Consider the following 17,814-nt stretch of genomic DNA (forward strand, 5'->3'; position numbering starts at 1 on the left):
TATCAATGTGTCTAAATGTTGTGTGAAGTGAATTTTTCAGATGCATGTGGTGTTTTCTTTTGACGTAATTGTTAGCTTATTTGGCATTAACAAAGCTTCTACTTAAATTATTAATTCTTTTTAGTTGAAAACATTTTCAAGTAATTGTGAAAACTCAAATGAGCTAATGCATGTTCAGTTAGGTTCTTGATTGCATGTGGATGCTTCACTACTATTTAAAACAATTATTAAAATTAGTTCTGATGTATTTAAAATAGGAAATTCTGTCAGCGTAATGTGAAATTGACATTTTAAAATCTGTCTGCTATTCTTTTAGCCACTAGGATACTTCTAACAACTTCACTGTTTCTCTTTCACCAGCAAACATTAACAATATATTTCTCTAATGAATCTGTTTAGATACTTTTAGAAATATTTTTAAAGCTCCTTTAGTCAAACTTTTCCCTTTCCACCAACAACCATCCTCTATTTTCCTATCCTTCCTTATTAAACTATACAGAATTTGCTTTCTGAAGACAGACTGAAGTTTTAAGGCTCATGCTCTGAAGTATCAACAAATGAAAACAAATTAGGGTTCTTCCAAATCACATAGTGTATGAAGAGCTCTAATCTGTATTTAGTTTGGGTTTTGCATGCTTTTTAATGCTTTTTGTTATGGTTTATTCTTGCCTGGAAATAATTGTTTACATATATTTTAAAATCTCATGCTGATTTTTTTTTGTTGTTGTTGTTCCATCTTGTTGCTTTATAGTATCTTAAGGCAGGTTCCTTGAAGGATCCACTCTTAGATGACCATGGAGACTTTAACAGAATGTGCACAGCAATGAAGAAGATTGGACTGGATGATGCAGAAAAACTTGACCTTTTTCGAGTAGTGGCTGGTGTCCTTCACCTTGGAAATATTGATTTTGAGGAAGCTGGGAGCACTTCAGGTTAGAAGAAACGCAAACTGTTTTCTGTACAAAATAGTGAAAATACCTCTTGATTATAGATAATTCTTTTTCATGTGAATTACTGCTTTAGAATGCTGCCTTCTATTAAAGGGTAATTCAGCCTTAAATCATCCCGTTTTGAAGTCAAGTTTTATAGCTATACTTCAAATGCTCTCACAGAAATCGTTCGAAGAATTGTTTGTGCAAAGTTTGGTATAAAGAAGAGATATTTTGTATCTCAAAACTGTTATTTAATTTTAATAATAATATATAAAATAAATTCAACTTCTTGCTGATGTCATGAAAAACCTTTAACTGTTCCATCTTCAGTGAAAGTTGTTAGATTGTTTGGCTTCTAAAATGCTAGGTTAATATTTTTTGAGAGATGAAGCAAAAGTTGAAATAAAATTTTGATAAAGGTAAACTTAATCATTTTAAGATGTTAACTCAGAAGACAAGTTGCTATGAGTGTTGCTGGTACTTACTAGCAAACTGCACAAGAAGGCTGAGGAAGGGGAACATTCTGTTTTGGGAATGGGCATTCTTGCCATACTACTGAAATTGGCTTTTGTAACTTGAGAACTGTTGTTCACAGATTTCTAAAGATTTGAACAAACTCCTGACCTAGACTTATTACAAACATGACTATAGTTTAAAAATACAAATAAACAAAAACATAGAGGTATTAATCTTCTAATGCAAGATAAAGCATGATTAGTTCCTTTTAGTCCTACTCCATGTATCACTGTGCTTGTCCAAAGTTTTTGGTAAAGGTATTGCAAAGAACATTTGAAAAGGTGTGTTAAACAAATTTTAGCCTTGCAGATTCAGGGGCTCCTGATCCAAATGCAGAATCACCGCAGAATTGCAGAAACCTTCGGATGGGAAGGGATGACAGACTGTCTGTTGTCCAACATTTGCTGGTCAAATCGAGGCCAGCATGGAATTGAAACTGCATAGCATAGGATTGTTCATGGGGATATGAAAACCTCTGAGGAGAAAGTTGTACAACTTCTGTAGGAAACCTGTTCCCACTGTTTCATGATTGTCATAGTGAGGCTGTCTTATCAGAACCTCCCCAGTTTCTATTTATGATCTTGCCATCTTTGTGAAGATGAGAGGATGTGGGGGTAGAGAAGGACAGTGGCCTCATGGGCTCTTTAGTACACCGGCTTCCATAATTGGGCCTTCTGTGAGATTGGAGTTTGGGATTGACAAGGATAAGGCAAGGTGGGACAGAGTGAGAGAGATGAGAATGTGAATGGAGGAGCAATTTCAGGAACCAACGAAGAAGGAGAAGGGAAGGTGTGGAAAGTCAGAGGGAAGGAGGGCACAAGAATAGTTATTTTCTCTGCATGTGGAAATTCAAGCTCACATTTTCTGTAGTAAATTCTTATATTTAAAAATGTTTGTTGCAAATTCATACTGTGTTCTGCTCTCACCTTACGTGTGCGAGCAATGTTCTTTAATATTTTGGGATAGTTCTTTCATTCTGAACAGTGCACGTTTAGAACAAAATTCTAAAAATACAGAATCTGATGCACAGAAATACTTGCAGAGTGGCAAAACCTTGCTTGTGGCGCCATGTATTTTAAACATCTCGATGCCCTCAATAGCCTTCCCCATCAAAAAAAAAAAGAGAAAAAAATAGGAAAGAAAGAAGCAAGAAAGGTGAGGTGAGAGGCGGTTGGCTAACAGTTGTGGTGGTTGCCGCCAGGGGGCTGCACGCTGAAGGCGCGGAGCCAGCCGGCGCTGGAGTGCTGCGCGGCGCTGCTGGGGCTGGACGAGGAGGACCTGCGCGTCAGCCTGACCACGCGCGTCATGCTCACCACGGCAGGGGGCACCAAAGGAACGGTCATCAAGTGAGTGCCGGGCGGGCAGCTGGGGCCGGCGGGCGGCTGGGGCCCCGGGTGAGCCTCTGGGGGCTGAAAGCAATGCGCTGCAAGCTGCGAACCGAGCTGCAGCTCGCTGCGGCTGTTTAGGATGGATGCTGTGAGCAACTGCATTACGTGCTTCTGCGTTTGGTTTCACGACTGTGTCATCTCAGAACGTGCTGCATTTTTTTTTCTTTTTTTCTGCAGTTGAAGAGAACTGTCAACCTGAATCTGGGCTAAGCAGTTTTGAGCAAATTGAAAGCTGCCCTATGTTTAGCTGGATGCATTGATGTTTTAATTAAAAAACTAATTAACATTCACTCATCAGAAGAGTGCAAGGGAGCTTTGTATTGATTCAGGGGGACAATCGGATTGCTTTGCTTTCACTGAGTCAGAAATACAGCCTCATGCATGCCATACCAGAAGGTTTAATCTATGAAAGCCATATTTATTGTGTTAATGTGCCTTGTAGAATCACAGAATCATAGAATGGCTTGGGTTGGAAGGGACTCAAAGGATCATAAAGTTCCAGACTCCCAGCCACTGCAGGACCACCAACCTCCAGATCTGGTATTAGATCAGATTGCCCAGGGTTCCATCCAACCTCACCTTGAACGCCTCCAGGGATGGAGCATCCACAGCCTCTCTGGGCAGCCTGTTCCAGCACCTCACCACTCTGTCTGTAAAGAACATCACCCAGACATCCGATTTAAACCTTCCCTCCTTGAGCTTAAAACCATTCCCCCTTGTCCTATCACTGTCTACCCTTGTAAAAAGTTGATTCCTCTCATTTTTATAAAACCCTTTTAAATACTGTAAGGCTGCAGTGAGGTCTCTTCGCAGCCTTGTCTTCTCCAGGCTGAAAAAACCCACTCCTTCAGCATGTCTTATTAGGAGAGGCCTCAGCCCTCTCATCATCTTAGCGGCCCTTCTCTGGATCCTCTCCAACAACTCCACATCTTTCCTGTATTAAGGGCCCCAGATCTGGATGCAGTTCTCTGGATGAGGACCCAAGAGGGCTGAGTAGAGAGGAACCATCACCTCCTAGTCCCTGCTGGCCCACCTCTCTTGTGGAGTGTCAGGGATCTTCAGTTCAGCGTGGATGCGGGCTGTCCTGATAACATGTTTTCATGAAATAACTGATCTTTGAGGTTTATTTCTAGGTGGAGCAAAAAAGTAGTTCTTGGTGATCTCTCATTTCTACACTTGGAAAGAAAGAACATGCAAGAGGTAAAACCTAATAGAGGTTACCACTGAAAAAGTTGTAGTACAGGGACAATTAATAAGCAAGGATTGTGGAAGCTCAACATCTGGATTTCTTCATAATGCTTTCAGTAGTGCATTTCTGGAAAGTGATTGTTTGTTTTTTTTTTCTTTTTTTTTTTTCTTCTCCCTCAATTATTATTAATTTGAGAACCTCACCACTATCATCTTGTCTTCTTACCAGCTGATATGGAAACCTTAGAAATCTTTATCTTTTCATAAACCTGAGCATCCAGAAAGATGCAAGTCCTGTAGTGACAGCAGTCTTTGATATATTAATACAGCAGAACCTTTGTCAGTATTTCTGATAAAGTTATAGCAGATAATTATATATCATACACAATGGATGTCACTCGTGAATGCATGATTGAATGAGATTTTTAACCTTTTTTCCTTGATTCGTCTTGTGATCCACTATTGAAATTTCTTTTAGTCACTGCTCATCTGGTTATTCCCCATCTTACATTTGTATTTTTCATTGTTCTTGAGTATACTACATGTATACATGTTTTTCTTCAGCAAAACCTGTCTTGTGGAATTTAAGACCGTGTCTTCTGTTGGTAAAAAATATTTTTCTTTCTAATCTTATTTCCTGCTCTCTTCCTTAGTTCAGTATTAACAGAATGTTTTTATGAAAATACTCATAATTTGACATTCTGGTTTAGTGGAAGTTGTAAGCAGAGGGATTTGAACAAAACACATCCATGTTGGATTCTGTTGGCACCTCACTGGAAGTGCTTTTTGTGAGCTATTGACTCAGTCTCTGACAATTGATTGCTTTTGGCTTTTGTACACATAGCAAATAGGTAAACTGTGCCTTTTATTTTTAATTTTGAGAATGGTGGGATGTATCAAGCGCTAAAATAAAGTGGATCACAAATATTGCTTCTCTTTCACCACTTCTCAAGTGACCCTGTCAAGCAAGGTTTCTTATCAAGGCATGTCAAACTGATGTTTTTACTATCCAGTTGTATCTGAAGTGCTTATACATAACTCTGACTTACTCTGATACGTATATATAGTTTTTGCTACCACTTTGAATTCACCTTGAATTTATGACTGTAAAGATTTTCTGTTCACTGTATTTATTCTGATAAGCCTGAGGCACAGTTAGCAGTATACTGTTTCAAAAGCCTGCAAGCACAAGTAGCTGTGTTTTTGTGCTAGCAGATCTTAGTTTTCCCCAGTGTTTTGTTTTGTGGAAGGCAAAGAAAGATTCAGAGGACTCCCTCAACAATCTCAAAAGATGAATGCACTGAGCCTCTGTCTCTAGCCTTTTCTGAACTTGTGGAGCTGAAAGCAAGTATATGCTAATGAATGCACAATAGTATCTTCTTCACATATGACTTACTGTGTGTTCAAGGAGAGTAGAGTGGACTGTTGCGTATATTCACTAAGTAGCCACCAGGTTTTGCTATGGCAGTGCGATTTAGAAACAATTTGATTGCTATCAGTATTAGAAATTTGACAAGTGCATTGTTTTATTTTGTTCAGCCACCCAAAGAGCTTCTCATTGCTTGCTCGCTTTCTTAGGGACTTTTTGTGTGAGAGCAGATCATGTGAGTCCTTGTAGGTCACAATGAATAAATGGCTCAGCTGAAATCGCTGAGCTTGGAGCATAACAAATGCTTTGTTCTGCTGGGCACAATGGAGCCAGCAAGGAACAGTAGGAGAGTGATGCTAACTGCTGTCTCCATGGATTTTATTAAATACTACTGCGCAGTGGCCTGCCAGGGAGTTTTGACAGCTGCAGTAGGTTTGTGTCCTTTTTAGTCTCCCCCAAAAAGCATACTAATCACCTTGTTGGCTGTTATCTTTGCCATCCATATAAAGCACGTTGACAGAGAGAAATAATGTGTTTGTATTCAAAGTCCAGTACACCTCATTGGCTGGAAATACAGTGTGCTGCTCTGTTCTTCAGCTTCACCCTTTCCATGGAGGCTTTCTAGCAGAGCTCCATCATCACAAAGTGCATTATTTGCAGTATGGAACATTTTACTGACATTGTTTCAAGTCTTTATACCCCTTTTGGAGTAGGACATTTTCTACCGCAGTGCATCTGTAGTGATAGTACTTAAATATTTTTTAATTAAGTAAACTTTTTATTAGGTAGGGTTTATTTCATTCTGTTTGTGAAGCGGTAATCTGATTGGATGGCAGTGGCTCCTGGGTATTGCTTCATCTACTCTCTCTCCCCAGCTGTTGACTACTGTGGTCAAATTACGTGTATTTAATTGCAGATCATTTGGTCTGGATAAGTAAACTGAATCATATTAAATATTGAAGAATCTTTGAAGGCTGCATGGAATTGTCCACAGAATAAACCTAGCCCATGAGAGAGCTTTCCCCTAGGCCTCAGACTCTGTGAATCTCTGGAAACCTCATAAAATAAATAAGTTTGAACAAGGGTTGAACAAGGTTTTTTTCTTACAGACTTTGCAGATGACTAGAAAATTGGAATAATTCCTTCCATGTTCTTTGCAAGTAGCTGATAGATAGAGGAGGAGGGAGAAGGAGAAATGGAAGAAGGGAAATGCATCTTTTTTTGTTCAGACAAGAAATAGGAGAAAAGAGACTGCTTTGCCAGTGAGCAGACCAGAGGAAAGGAGGGACTCAAGGAAGGAAAGTTCACGAGAGGAAAGTCATTCATTCTGAGCGTCAGTTATGTTATAGTGCTCTTCTGTATTTACAGATTCAATGAAACTCCAGCATTATTTTTTGGTTCTGTCATTCTCCAACTGTGCAAAAAAAAAACATTACAGGTTACATTTTTTTCCTCTTAAGTTTCTGCTGCATACTATGATAATTTCAGATAGCTTTTGTACAGTCTTTGGAATTGTACTTGAAGATGGTAGAGCGTGATATTTTTGAAGAATAGGGCCATTTTATTAAGCACGTGCTCTAAGAGTCTAACAACTATTTGTTATGTTGTTCAACACACTTGAAAAAATGTTTAAAAGAATTGGAAGTGTGAATGCTTTTAGTCTGTCGTATGTATTATGCAATAGGTGGCTGCTGACACGTGGGAATTAGCATTCTGATCTCTTAAATGTATCAGAATGGAATGTAAAGGTATCTTCCTTCTATTTATAGGGTAAGATTTCTGTCACTACTTGTTACCCTAAGATAAGTCAGGAGATCCTTAGTGGAAGACAAGATTGTGTGTTAAAGCTAATTACTATCTAATGTAATCTAGCTTCAGGTGTCCTTAGTGAACAGAGTATCTGGTTCCCTGTCTTATCAGTCACAAAAGAAAGTGATCTCCATCAGTCCCACGTTTCTGCATCAGATGTGTCATCTTTCAGAAATACAGTGATTATGAGTTAGTGCTCATGAATCCTGGGAAGTAAAGGAAATGTTGCAATGGGGGTAAGCTATATAGTGTTTTCCTTCTGATTTACTTCTCTATATTCTTGTGTAAAGAATGCTGCCTGGAGAGGGCGACAGAGCAGTTCTGTGGGTATCACATCTCAAGCCTCAAACCTTGAACTATTGACTGAATAGTTAAGATGAGTTATTTCTTAAATGTAGATTCTTGCTTGTTTGTAAAGTTGCAGTTTGTTATTTCCTGAGTGTAACTGCATTTAGTTTTGGTACTCCTGTCTGTTACTTGGAAACCTATTTAAAAGAAAAAAAGTCTTGTAGGATATATTTATGCAAGAAGTAAGGCAGTTAAATGTCCTTTTAAAAACATGCATGTCTCTGTCATATTGACTTAGTGAGATATACATTATATGTATAGCTAGAATGTGTATTTACCTGATATTCCCATGGTACATAGTCACACGTTTCATTGACTATGAACTTGGGAGTTTCTTTCAGAACTCCAGATAACATTAAGTACTTAATTACAGTATAAACTTGTAATTAATAGTCGAAATATAAAATGAATTTATAACAAGAGATGGAAGTTGTTCTTCTGGTGTTGGAAGAGAATCCTCCTTACATTGGAATTGCATCTAAATTTCGCCATGAGATCTGTGTGGATGTTTGTTTTGTTATCAGTTCATTTACAGTGCTATAATTTCAATTACTGTCTTTTGGAAAACACGGAGTCAAAGATTTCAGAGTAAAACTGAACAAAAGCCTTCATTGTAAGTAGGTAACTCCTAAATAAATAGTTGATGGCAATGTATGTATTTTAGATGTCTTTCTCTGGCTACTAACAATATAATCTTGGATTACTTTGTGAATGAGAAGGAAATCATCTGTATCTTATTGCTACTGGAATAATGAAACATTATTCATTCTTTTTACATACAATATACTTAGTCTTACCTGGCAAGATTGTGTCCTGATACTTGGATTTAGGCTCAGACTTTTTGCTTCCTAACTTAAAAAGACAGGAAAGGTTCAAGGCCTGATTTGAGTAATTTGAAGTGAGAAATTCTGGAATATAATATCTCTGTTTTTATTTTATAGGGTACCCTTGAAGGTGGAACAAGCAAACAATGCTCGTGATGCCTTGGCTAAAACGGTATACAGTCATCTCTTTGACCATGTGGTGAACAGAGTGAACCAGTGTTTTCCATTTGAGACTTCTTCTTTCTTCATTGGAGTTCTAGATATAGCTGGTTTTGGTAAGTTAAACACAAATGAATATTGTGGTAGTCTAATATTGTCACCAAAGATTCAATGATAAGATCTGTAATGGAGAGTCTGATGGTTTCATTTTTGGTGGTTGTGTATGGGGTGGTTTACAAGGTCTTAAGAGGGTATTGAGAGAGTAGATAAAGTCTTGATTTCCTGATATACAAGAACGTAGAGCTTCTCCTGATAGAAATGGTAACAAGCGCTGCTGAACTGGGCAGCTTTTTAATGCTTTCTGATTCTTGTGGTGTCTATATATACACTACTTTTGGAAAGACTGAAAATGTGAAATGGAACTGAACTGTGGCTGCCCACAAAAAAATACGGAAGATGCTGAACAAGCATACTGTGTTTCCATTGAGTTTTGAGATCACTGCCTGCTGACAGACAGGCAAATGAAGCCTTTGAATTAAGATTATGTGTTCTTGGAAGATGGGCAGAGTTGGACTTTGGTTGGATGGGCTTTGAGCAACCTGGTGTAGTGGGAAGTGATCTTAAAGTCCCTTCCAACCAAAGCCATTCTATGGATTCTCGTGTTGCTTCCTGCCGGTGGTGGGCATTGATGCTTCCTGTAAAGCTTTTGCAATCTTTGAATCACTGAGATTCAGACCAGGGCTTATTTTCTCCAGTGCAGAAGCTCTGCTAAGTTTATCTCAGAACAGTGTAAAAAGGCACCTTTGTTTTTGGGTCTTCTGAGTCATGCTGTCATGTGCCAGACATAGATGCATGCAGTTGTATTGGTACAGTGCCACTGTAAGGCACATTGCTTTGGTGTGCTGCCAGATACAAGTAACAGGGGTTTGTATGATCTGTCACAGCATTCTTTGCTCTGTCTTGCTTGCAACTTGAAGATCTGTAAGAGCTTTCCTTTACTGAAGGAAGCACGTGCATATCAGAATACATCTTTAAATATTAGCACTATGGAACTTTTCTTATTTACTCTTAACATAAATTCTTGGAAGGCTGGTTTATCACAGTGGTTTAACTTATGTTTTTCAGAATACTTTGAACACAACAGTTTTGAGCAATTTTGTATCAACTATTGTAATGAAAAACTGCAGCAATTTTTTAACGAAAGGATTCTGAAAGAGGTATGTTATATTGTTATATTTAGGGAGGTTTTTTTTTCCTCTCAGTAAGAAGATACTTAAACTAATGTTTTTCATAAGATTGCTCATTTTGTTCAGATTAAACTAAGTCAATCAGCAAATGGTCTTCTTACTGTGTTATACGCAGTTGTGCTAGGACAGAATGTGGCTTCTTAAGTGCAACATCTTCCTTTCTTCTTTTTCTTAAAAAAGAAATGATATTAATTGAAGAGTTCTTTTTCTTACCTTCATTAAAATTGGGCACACAAATACTGAACAGCGTCCTGTATTTAGTGGGACTTTCTATCATTAAGAATGTGAAGTTAAAATATATTAAGCTGTACAAGGAAATGCTAAAATGCATGTTCATGAATGCTCTGTTTTTGTGGGTAAAAAATATGTCACATGTGATGTTTCCTCTTTTAGTGTTATTCCTTTTTTTTTCTTCATAAAGGAACAAGAACTTTACCAAAAAGAAGGCCTGGGGGTTAATGAAGTACGCTATGTAGATAATCAGGACTGTATAGGTATGTTTTTCTTGAAATATCAAGCTATTCATTAGCATCATCTTGAAAAGAAGCTAACAGTAGCTAACAGCTTTAGACTACAAGGTAAGGTTAGCATTTTCATGCTCTTAATCACTGTTGAAATGTGGTAATTTCTTTTAACTTCTTCTGGTGTTGCATTTCCATACGGTAATAGATCTGTGTTGTCCTACAGTGTGCAGTAACTGTAGTAACTGTAGTAACAAGTTAATTTCTTGGGCATTTTCTTATCAAGCTATTCAGAATGCCTAAAATATAAAATAAAGAAGGATGTGAGGGTGTCTGGGAGAAAAAGTTCAAGGAATTAAAAAACAAAGCCCAAACAACCTTTGTTTGGTTTTGTTTTGTTCTTTTTCTTTTTTTGGTGAGCCAATCAGCAAAGAAGCAAAATGAAGTAGAGGCAACAGGCTGCGGATGTTACTGTTGCTCTTAGGTTTGCACAGACTGTAATGCCAGGGGCACTTGAAATTACCTTTTTTTTCCTGTATATTCTCCAAAGTGGTGTGTTTTGAAGAGAATTTCATCTTGCTTTTGCATTTACAGCAGTTTGTGGTAACTAGTTGGTCCTGACTGAGCAGAGGATTTAGTGGCAGAATTCAAGATCTGTTGCAAAATGTTGGCTTCTTTAAGTTTCTGTAGCTCTGCTGGAGAAGTTTTCACTTTGTAGGGTCGGACCGTACAGATGGTACTGCTGACTTCACTAAACATAGCTCGTGTCAAGCAAACCCTCTTAGCCATCCTGTGAAAAAGAAATAGAGAAATATCTGGAGGAGAGAATAAAAACATAGCAATAGGAAATATGTGGCTTTCATGAATGCAAACCATATCTCTTCTAGTGATTTAGTAATGCATGTGTAAGCCTGCTCCTAAAAATGTTATTGTGTCGCGACCTCTTTTACTATTCCATGTCACCCTACCACAAATTTTATGTTTCTTCATTGTATGAATTATTCTTAGGTAAATTAATAAAAGTATGACCAGATTAAACCACACCACTTATGCTTTATTTCTGTTACTGTATAATCAGGAGAAAAGGATTTTCTACTGCCTTTTGAACTGAGAGAGAAAAATACACGTGGTTTCTGTAAAAATATGACTTTGTTTAAGGTATTGGTCCAGGCCAGTGGTAGCAGTTATCTGTTACAAGCAATTACCTGATAAAGACCTATGCTCATACCACATTTTCACACCTTGTGGGAGTTAGAGGATTATATTGAGCTTGAGACCAGTAGTAAAAATCAAACAATCCTTGCCTTATCTCTTTGCCCTGTCTTTCTTGTGATATAACTAGAACTTGCTATAGAATCTTGATTAAATCAACAAATCAAATTTATAGAATTAAATTAATGAATTTTTGTGTTAACAGCTTTTCCAGTATAGTTATAAAGAAGAAGATCAGTAGCATTTTACATTTGCAATGTTCAGTTCTGGTATGCGATATTCAATTTTGAACATTGTTTTATTAACAGATTTGATTGAAGCAAAATTAATAGGTGTGCTGGATATTTTGGATGAAGAAAATCGTCTTCCTCAACCGAGTGACCAGCATTTCACTTCAGTTGTGCACCAAAAACACAAGGACCATTTCAGACTCTCTGTAGGTTATTTGTGCTGGCTGTCCTCTTTTAATAAAACAGTTCTTGAAACGGTTGATAGTAACACTCAATTTAATGAAAACCTTTCCTTAGAAATTCCATACCACACTGCATGCAGATCTGTGTGCTTTTGTTAAGGACAAGTTTGGTTATTGTGTTTGTTGAAAAGTTCATAAAAGGCTTGTTAAGTCTTCTAGGAATTCTAATATCCTGTAGGAAGTAAAGCCATATTCTTCACTTATATTTCAGATTTGTTAGTGTGTAATGCGTGACAAAGAAACAAAAATACATTTTAATTTAGATTTTTTTAATATCAGATTAGCTGTTTTGTTGCTTCTTTCCAAAATTGCTTGCTTGCTCTAGAGAATGTTTGATTTGCAAGAAATATCTATCGCACTTCAGTCATGAAAATGAATAACACACAAGGTGAAATTTGTTGTTGTTAATTCTTTAGTGTACAGCACTCTGTGGAAGGTTTATGTAAATCTTTGCAACTTTGTACATAACTTCTGTTGAAATGCCAAAAAAAAAAAAAAAAAAAAAAAAAAAAAAAAAAAAAAAAAAAAAAGGGGGGGGAAAATACCTGCTGAAAAATATGCAAACAATGGGAGCCAAAGAAAATTGCCAACCCTTTACTTTTCTTAAATTTCTTTCTTTAGCTTGTTTACTTAGGTTCCCATGTAATGAAAAGTTCTTGTCAGTATGTGTATATACCCTTTAAAAACATTTTAAGCTTCAGTCTAATCTTATTCATATGACAAGGCTGTTCATCAACTTGTCACCAGCTGCAAAATAATTGAAACAGAAATTGTTGGGGAAAGGCAAAAAGAAACTTGACTAGGTGCTCTTAGCAATCCTGATCACTTCTGTTTTGAATTTGAGGTCTCTGACTGTGTGAATGAGAATGAAAGCAGGTTTTTTTTCAAATATTTTTGTTTGAATAGAAATAGTAGTGGCCCTCACAACTGTGCTGCAAGAAGCATTGCCTTCAACATTTAGTGCTCCTGGCAAAATCATGATGATGTCTTAGCCATAAATTTTTCTTACTTTCTGGTGTAATTTGGTTCTTCTTTATAATTCAAATTCTTAATTCCAGATCCCTAGGAAGTCTAAACTGGCTGTTCACAGAAATATCAGAGATGATGAAGGCTTTATTATCCGGCATTTTGCAGGAGCAGTATGCTACGAGACGGTAATTTTATTTAAGCAAAAAGAAGTCAGTTATTTCTGTTATGATTTCTAATACTCTGTGGTGTTTATTGGTAAAGAAAAGAAAAGAAAAGAAAAGAAAAGAAAAGAAAAGAAAAGAAAAGACAGTGACATTCCTTTCATCAGAAGGAAATTCACAAGTAGTTTGTTTTAACATACATTTTAATTTCTCAAATGAAGGGCTTCTGTTGACATATTTTGTATAGGAGCTACTTATAAATCTATAGGTAACAGTATGAAAATTAAATATGTTGGTCTTTGATCTACTACAAATCTTACGTGAACAGAAGTTTGCATCTGGAGGGGGGAATGTACTATGTAATGTAGAAGTGCTTGACTGAAGGGTAACTTTTCAGTACATTACTTGTCCTTGTATTCAATGCCTGTTTATTCTATGCTAAAAGTCATGTGTCATACTTTTCCATTTCTTCTGGCAATAGAATTATTCATGTAAGAATATGAAAAGTCTGAAGTTATAATCCTCAGATGCTATCTGTTTGGTTGTATGTTTTTATGATTAATCATCATACAAAAACATTGAAACATTCAATACTGCATTCTGAAATGTAATGTCTGAAAAAATAAGGGGTTAGGATAATGATTTGTTTCATGATTCCAGTAATATTCTTTTCTGTCTGTTTCATTACTTTGTGTATGCAGTTGAAAAGTTTGAAATAACATGAAAATACTTACCTGAAGTATTCTTCTTGACTTCTGAATGAAGCTTTGTGTTTTGTTAATTTTCCTTCAATCATTGGGGCAGCTAGACTAATCGCTGTTATTTCTTGGCTTTTCTTTTCAGACACAATTTGTGGAAAAAAATAATGATGCTTTGCACATGTCACTTGAATCTCTTATATGTGAATCCAAGGACAAGTTTGTTCGGCAGCTGTTTGAATCCAACACTAATAACAACAAAGATCCCAAACAAAAAGCTGGGAAACTTAGTTTCATCAGTGTGGGAAACAAATTCAAGGTAATATAATATAGCATATAATCTGTTTTCTTGTAATACATGCCATTTCTAAATTACCTGAAACAAGTAGAACCTAAGGATGGGAGAACTAGTGGTTACCTGGGATTCATACAACAAAGAATTTGTTGAATACTCTTTTTTTTTTCTTCCCCTACTGAAATATAAGAGAACAGTACATTCAAATTTCTGTCAAAATATCTTTTACAGTAGTTCTTACAGAGTTTTTGCAGTAATTCAGAAGTCAAGACTTTGCAAAGCCACATAGATCTTGGTCTAAATTTGAATTCAGTGGACTTTCAGGATTTGTAAATGTGGCAGAAGATGTTCCTCCATCCTGTCTTAACTGTGTAAGATGAATTGGCTGCAGTTTATTATGTTCAAAATTCAGTGCCTAACCTAACCATTGTTTTTCCTCTTAAAATATTGGTAGTCATGGTTTTCACAGAAATATGTTCATTGTGCTGAATGTTTCCTTTCTCGATACCTGAATCTGATGCTTCTCCTCATTTTCTCCTTTCTTCTGCTCGTTGTAAAGCTGACCTTCATACCTTGTCTTCTCCAAATGTTTTCTGCATCCTTTTCTCATTCAGCATTTTATTTTAGCTGGACTATTCCAGCTCAGGATGTCTAGAAAGAGAACTATAGGGGAATTAAGAGAGGAAAAGCAGGCACAACCATGGGCCACAGGTAACTTTTTCAATCTCATGGTTTTACTGTTGACAGAGCTGCTGCAATTTCAGCAAGGGCTCTTCTCAACATATCTGGGCCAGATCCAATGAAGGATTTACATGCCTTCAAATAAAGTGTTGCAACATTTTTTGTATGCTACCTAGCTTAAGGCACTTAAAACCCCAAACCACATTCCTAGAGTCCTCCTGGTGAAAGCAGATATCTTAGACAGTCCAGAAATGTACAAGTAGAGTGGGGTCTTGCCAATAGCAAAAGAGTGTTTCTGCATTTCTGTTCCATGTTAAGTTATGTTATGTACTGAGTTGGGACTGTGAGATAAATTCCTTTTTACGTAATTGTATCCTGTGGCTTAGTTTTTAGAACTGTTCTTGAAGAATGCAGAAGCTGGAATAAAAGGAAGGATATGGTACTAGCACATACTTTTTGTATATATACAAAAAAGCAACCATATTCTGCTTCAGATCTATATTCAGTGTTTTATCTCAATACATTTATTCTCTTTCACCAAGTTATTGGTCAGTCTAGCAGAGGGAATTCTCCTGAGGGAATTCTTCTGGAGATGGGCTGTTACATAGACAAAAATAAAATTCTGGTGGAGCCAGTAAGCATAAGAGAGAGAGCTGGTTTATAAGGTAGTAGTTTTGGTATAAAACTTTAATATTGGGCATCCTGCTCTCTTGAATTTTGCTTTTATTATGTCCTTCTCCTTCTTATTACATTGCGATTAGAAGAATTAAACTACAGCAATTGATTTAATGTAAAATGCACGAGCAGAAGACAGAATGGAAAACAGAATTACCTGCAGATATGCCGCCTGCTAAGCAAGCCCTGCAACCGCACATCTGTTTGATGTGAAGCTGAATTCATTGCTTTTTTTGTAATTGCATTTTCAAAATTAAAGCAACTGGGATTCTTTGAGATAATTTCCACTTTCTTCCACCTCAGTTTTCAGCTCCTCTTGGATTTAGCATCCCACTTGCTGTAAATGTGGAAATGTGAAAGATACAGTTGTCCAAGAAAGGCTGAAATAAACAGAGGCATTTTATAAGTTGGGCAACAATTGTGAAGGAACTTCTTGGATTGCATTTTGGATTTTCTCGTTCACTTCTGCACATAGAACGTGACTAAAAGTCCTTTTTGGATCTGGCCCATCAATCTATAGTTCTTTCCGTGTTTCCAACTTCCATGGCATTTTGAATGTATGTGTTAATTTCAGTAATTCATTTACTGTTACCTTCCCAGACACAACATGTAGTATTGATGAACACTAATAGCCTTGATAATTTCACGTTAGGTGTTGCCAAAATAAATTCTGTTATCTGAATAGAAATTGCATATTTGTAAGAACAAGAATTCATAGCCTGCCAGTATGTCAGCAAGTCTTGAATTCTTCTAAATACAACAATTTTTAGCTGATACAGGGACTTGTTTTTTACAAAGCACTTTAAACATCCCTTCCTTATAACTAATCAATTTTAATTCACAGAAACTAGTTGAGGAAATGATAATGAATTAGTTCATAAGACATGTACAATCTTTGGGATGGTTTTATCTTAATGCATCAATGATGGATTAAATTGTGATAGTTCAAAGAGCAGTTTTAGCAATATACCTTATTCGTGTAATCATCAGTGAAATTTGCCTGAAAGAGGCTGTGGCTTATTTCTTGTGAAGTCATGGAATATAAGGAAGGGGTACTTTTCTTCAACCAGAACCATAATTCTTAATGAAAATAAACGTTACTCTCCGAAATCAAGAATTTCCAACTTAAAAAAACATAATGATTGCGTCCAGAGCAGATATGAAGAGTATGTGAGCACTGAGCAGGAGGTTATTGGTGTTTGTCATACCTCTTGTGAAACTCCTTGTCTTTCTAACTATATCCATGAAACATAAAAAATTTTATCCACGGGAAGGAAGACTAACAGCTGTAGGTGATGCATATTGCTAAGACAAATGTGATTTCCTGGACTCAAGGTAATTGAAACATCAGGTTTTTTTAAAAAAAAATCAGTCAAAAATCAATTCCTTTCCTTTTTTTTGTGCCAGCATGGAAAATGAGGAATCTGTTAGGACGGTTAGAATTTTGTTTTACTTCAGCCTATATGCTTAACGTTTGCTGGTAAGCTAGAAAGGCTGATACAACAGTCATATATGTAGTAGAATAGACATACCCATATAATAAAAGTGTAACCATTTTTCTGACGTAGTTCTGGAATACTTAAGTCCCTCCTAATTTATATTTAATAGTGATGGTTTCTCTTGGTATCCTACGTATCTGGTGATCCTGTACTCTTGCCTCCTGTTAATCACAATACAGCTTCAGTAAACGTAGTTTAAAACTATTGATGACTACATTGTTGTCATTGTTGTCAAGAAAAAAGCTGAGCATATTTCATATCTATTTTTTGTGTTATTTAACTACAAGTACTCGTTAAAGATGAAATCTGGGCTTTCACAAATTTTATTTTTTTTAATTATTGCTGTCAGTCTCATTTCCTTTATAACTTTATTACACAGACATTATTTCCTTTATTTTCCAACAAAAACTTGCACTTATTTATCACAATTATATTACAGTAAATAACTGGTGACACATGGAGGTGTTGTTCAATTAAACACAAGCAGTTTTTTCAGAACCATTCATGCACTCTTGCATGATTTTGTCTGTTAAAAAATGTGAATGTTTGATTTATCAGTTCTGTTTGGTTTACTAACAATACACATGCATGCAGTAATGCCATATCACTATTTTGTGCATATGTTTCTGTGGTTGTCATGGCAAGACAATTGAAATACCTGTTTTCTTTTACAGACTCAGTTAAATTTGCTTCTTGAGAAGCTTCACAGTACTGTAAGTATATACAGAGATGTAGGTCTATAATTTTCTGAAACAAATTATCCATTACCTCATGTAAATAAGGTAGTAGCTGTCCAGTGATAAATAATGCTTAATAGTTTGCATTTATATGGCACCTTTAAAGTATCCTGCTCTGGAGGTGAGGAATATTATTTCATGAATATAATTTGCTTTCTTGAAAAAGCAAAAAGA

At 36.4% G+C, this 17,814-nt stretch overlaps 1 protein-coding gene across 4 annotated transcripts in view; it reads left to right on the forward strand.

Annotated features, from left to right (window-relative positions):
* MYO6 (myosin VI) overlaps window positions 1-17,814 on the forward strand; it is a 100,213-nt gene that overhangs the window by 53,300 nt on the left and 29,099 nt on the right. For all 4 annotated transcript variants that reach the window (XM_042830171.1, XM_042830162.1, XM_042830180.1 and 1 more), the window contains 9 exons: window positions 752-932; window positions 2,650-2,794; window positions 8,492-8,649; window positions 9,659-9,750; window positions 10,202-10,274; window positions 11,762-11,889; window positions 12,984-13,079; window positions 13,899-14,072; window positions 17,578-17,616. In XM_042830171.1, coding sequence (XP_042686105.1) covers window positions 752-932; window positions 2,650-2,794; window positions 8,492-8,649; window positions 9,659-9,750; window positions 10,202-10,274; window positions 11,762-11,889; window positions 12,984-13,079; window positions 13,899-14,072; window positions 17,578-17,616 — 1,086 coding nt within the window. The remainder of the gene's footprint in view (window positions 1-751; window positions 933-2,649; window positions 2,795-8,491; window positions 8,650-9,658; window positions 9,751-10,201; window positions 10,275-11,761; window positions 11,890-12,983; window positions 13,080-13,898; window positions 14,073-17,577; window positions 17,617-17,814) is intronic.

The sequence above is a fragment of the Centrocercus urophasianus genome, unplaced genomic scaffold (genome assembly GCF_019232065.1).
Source record: "Centrocercus urophasianus isolate 14NV4802_14NV808 unplaced genomic scaffold, USGS_Curo_1.0 seq_10, whole genome shotgun sequence".
NCBI classification, from domain to species: Eukaryota; Metazoa; Chordata; class Aves; order Galliformes; family Phasianidae; genus Centrocercus; species Centrocercus urophasianus.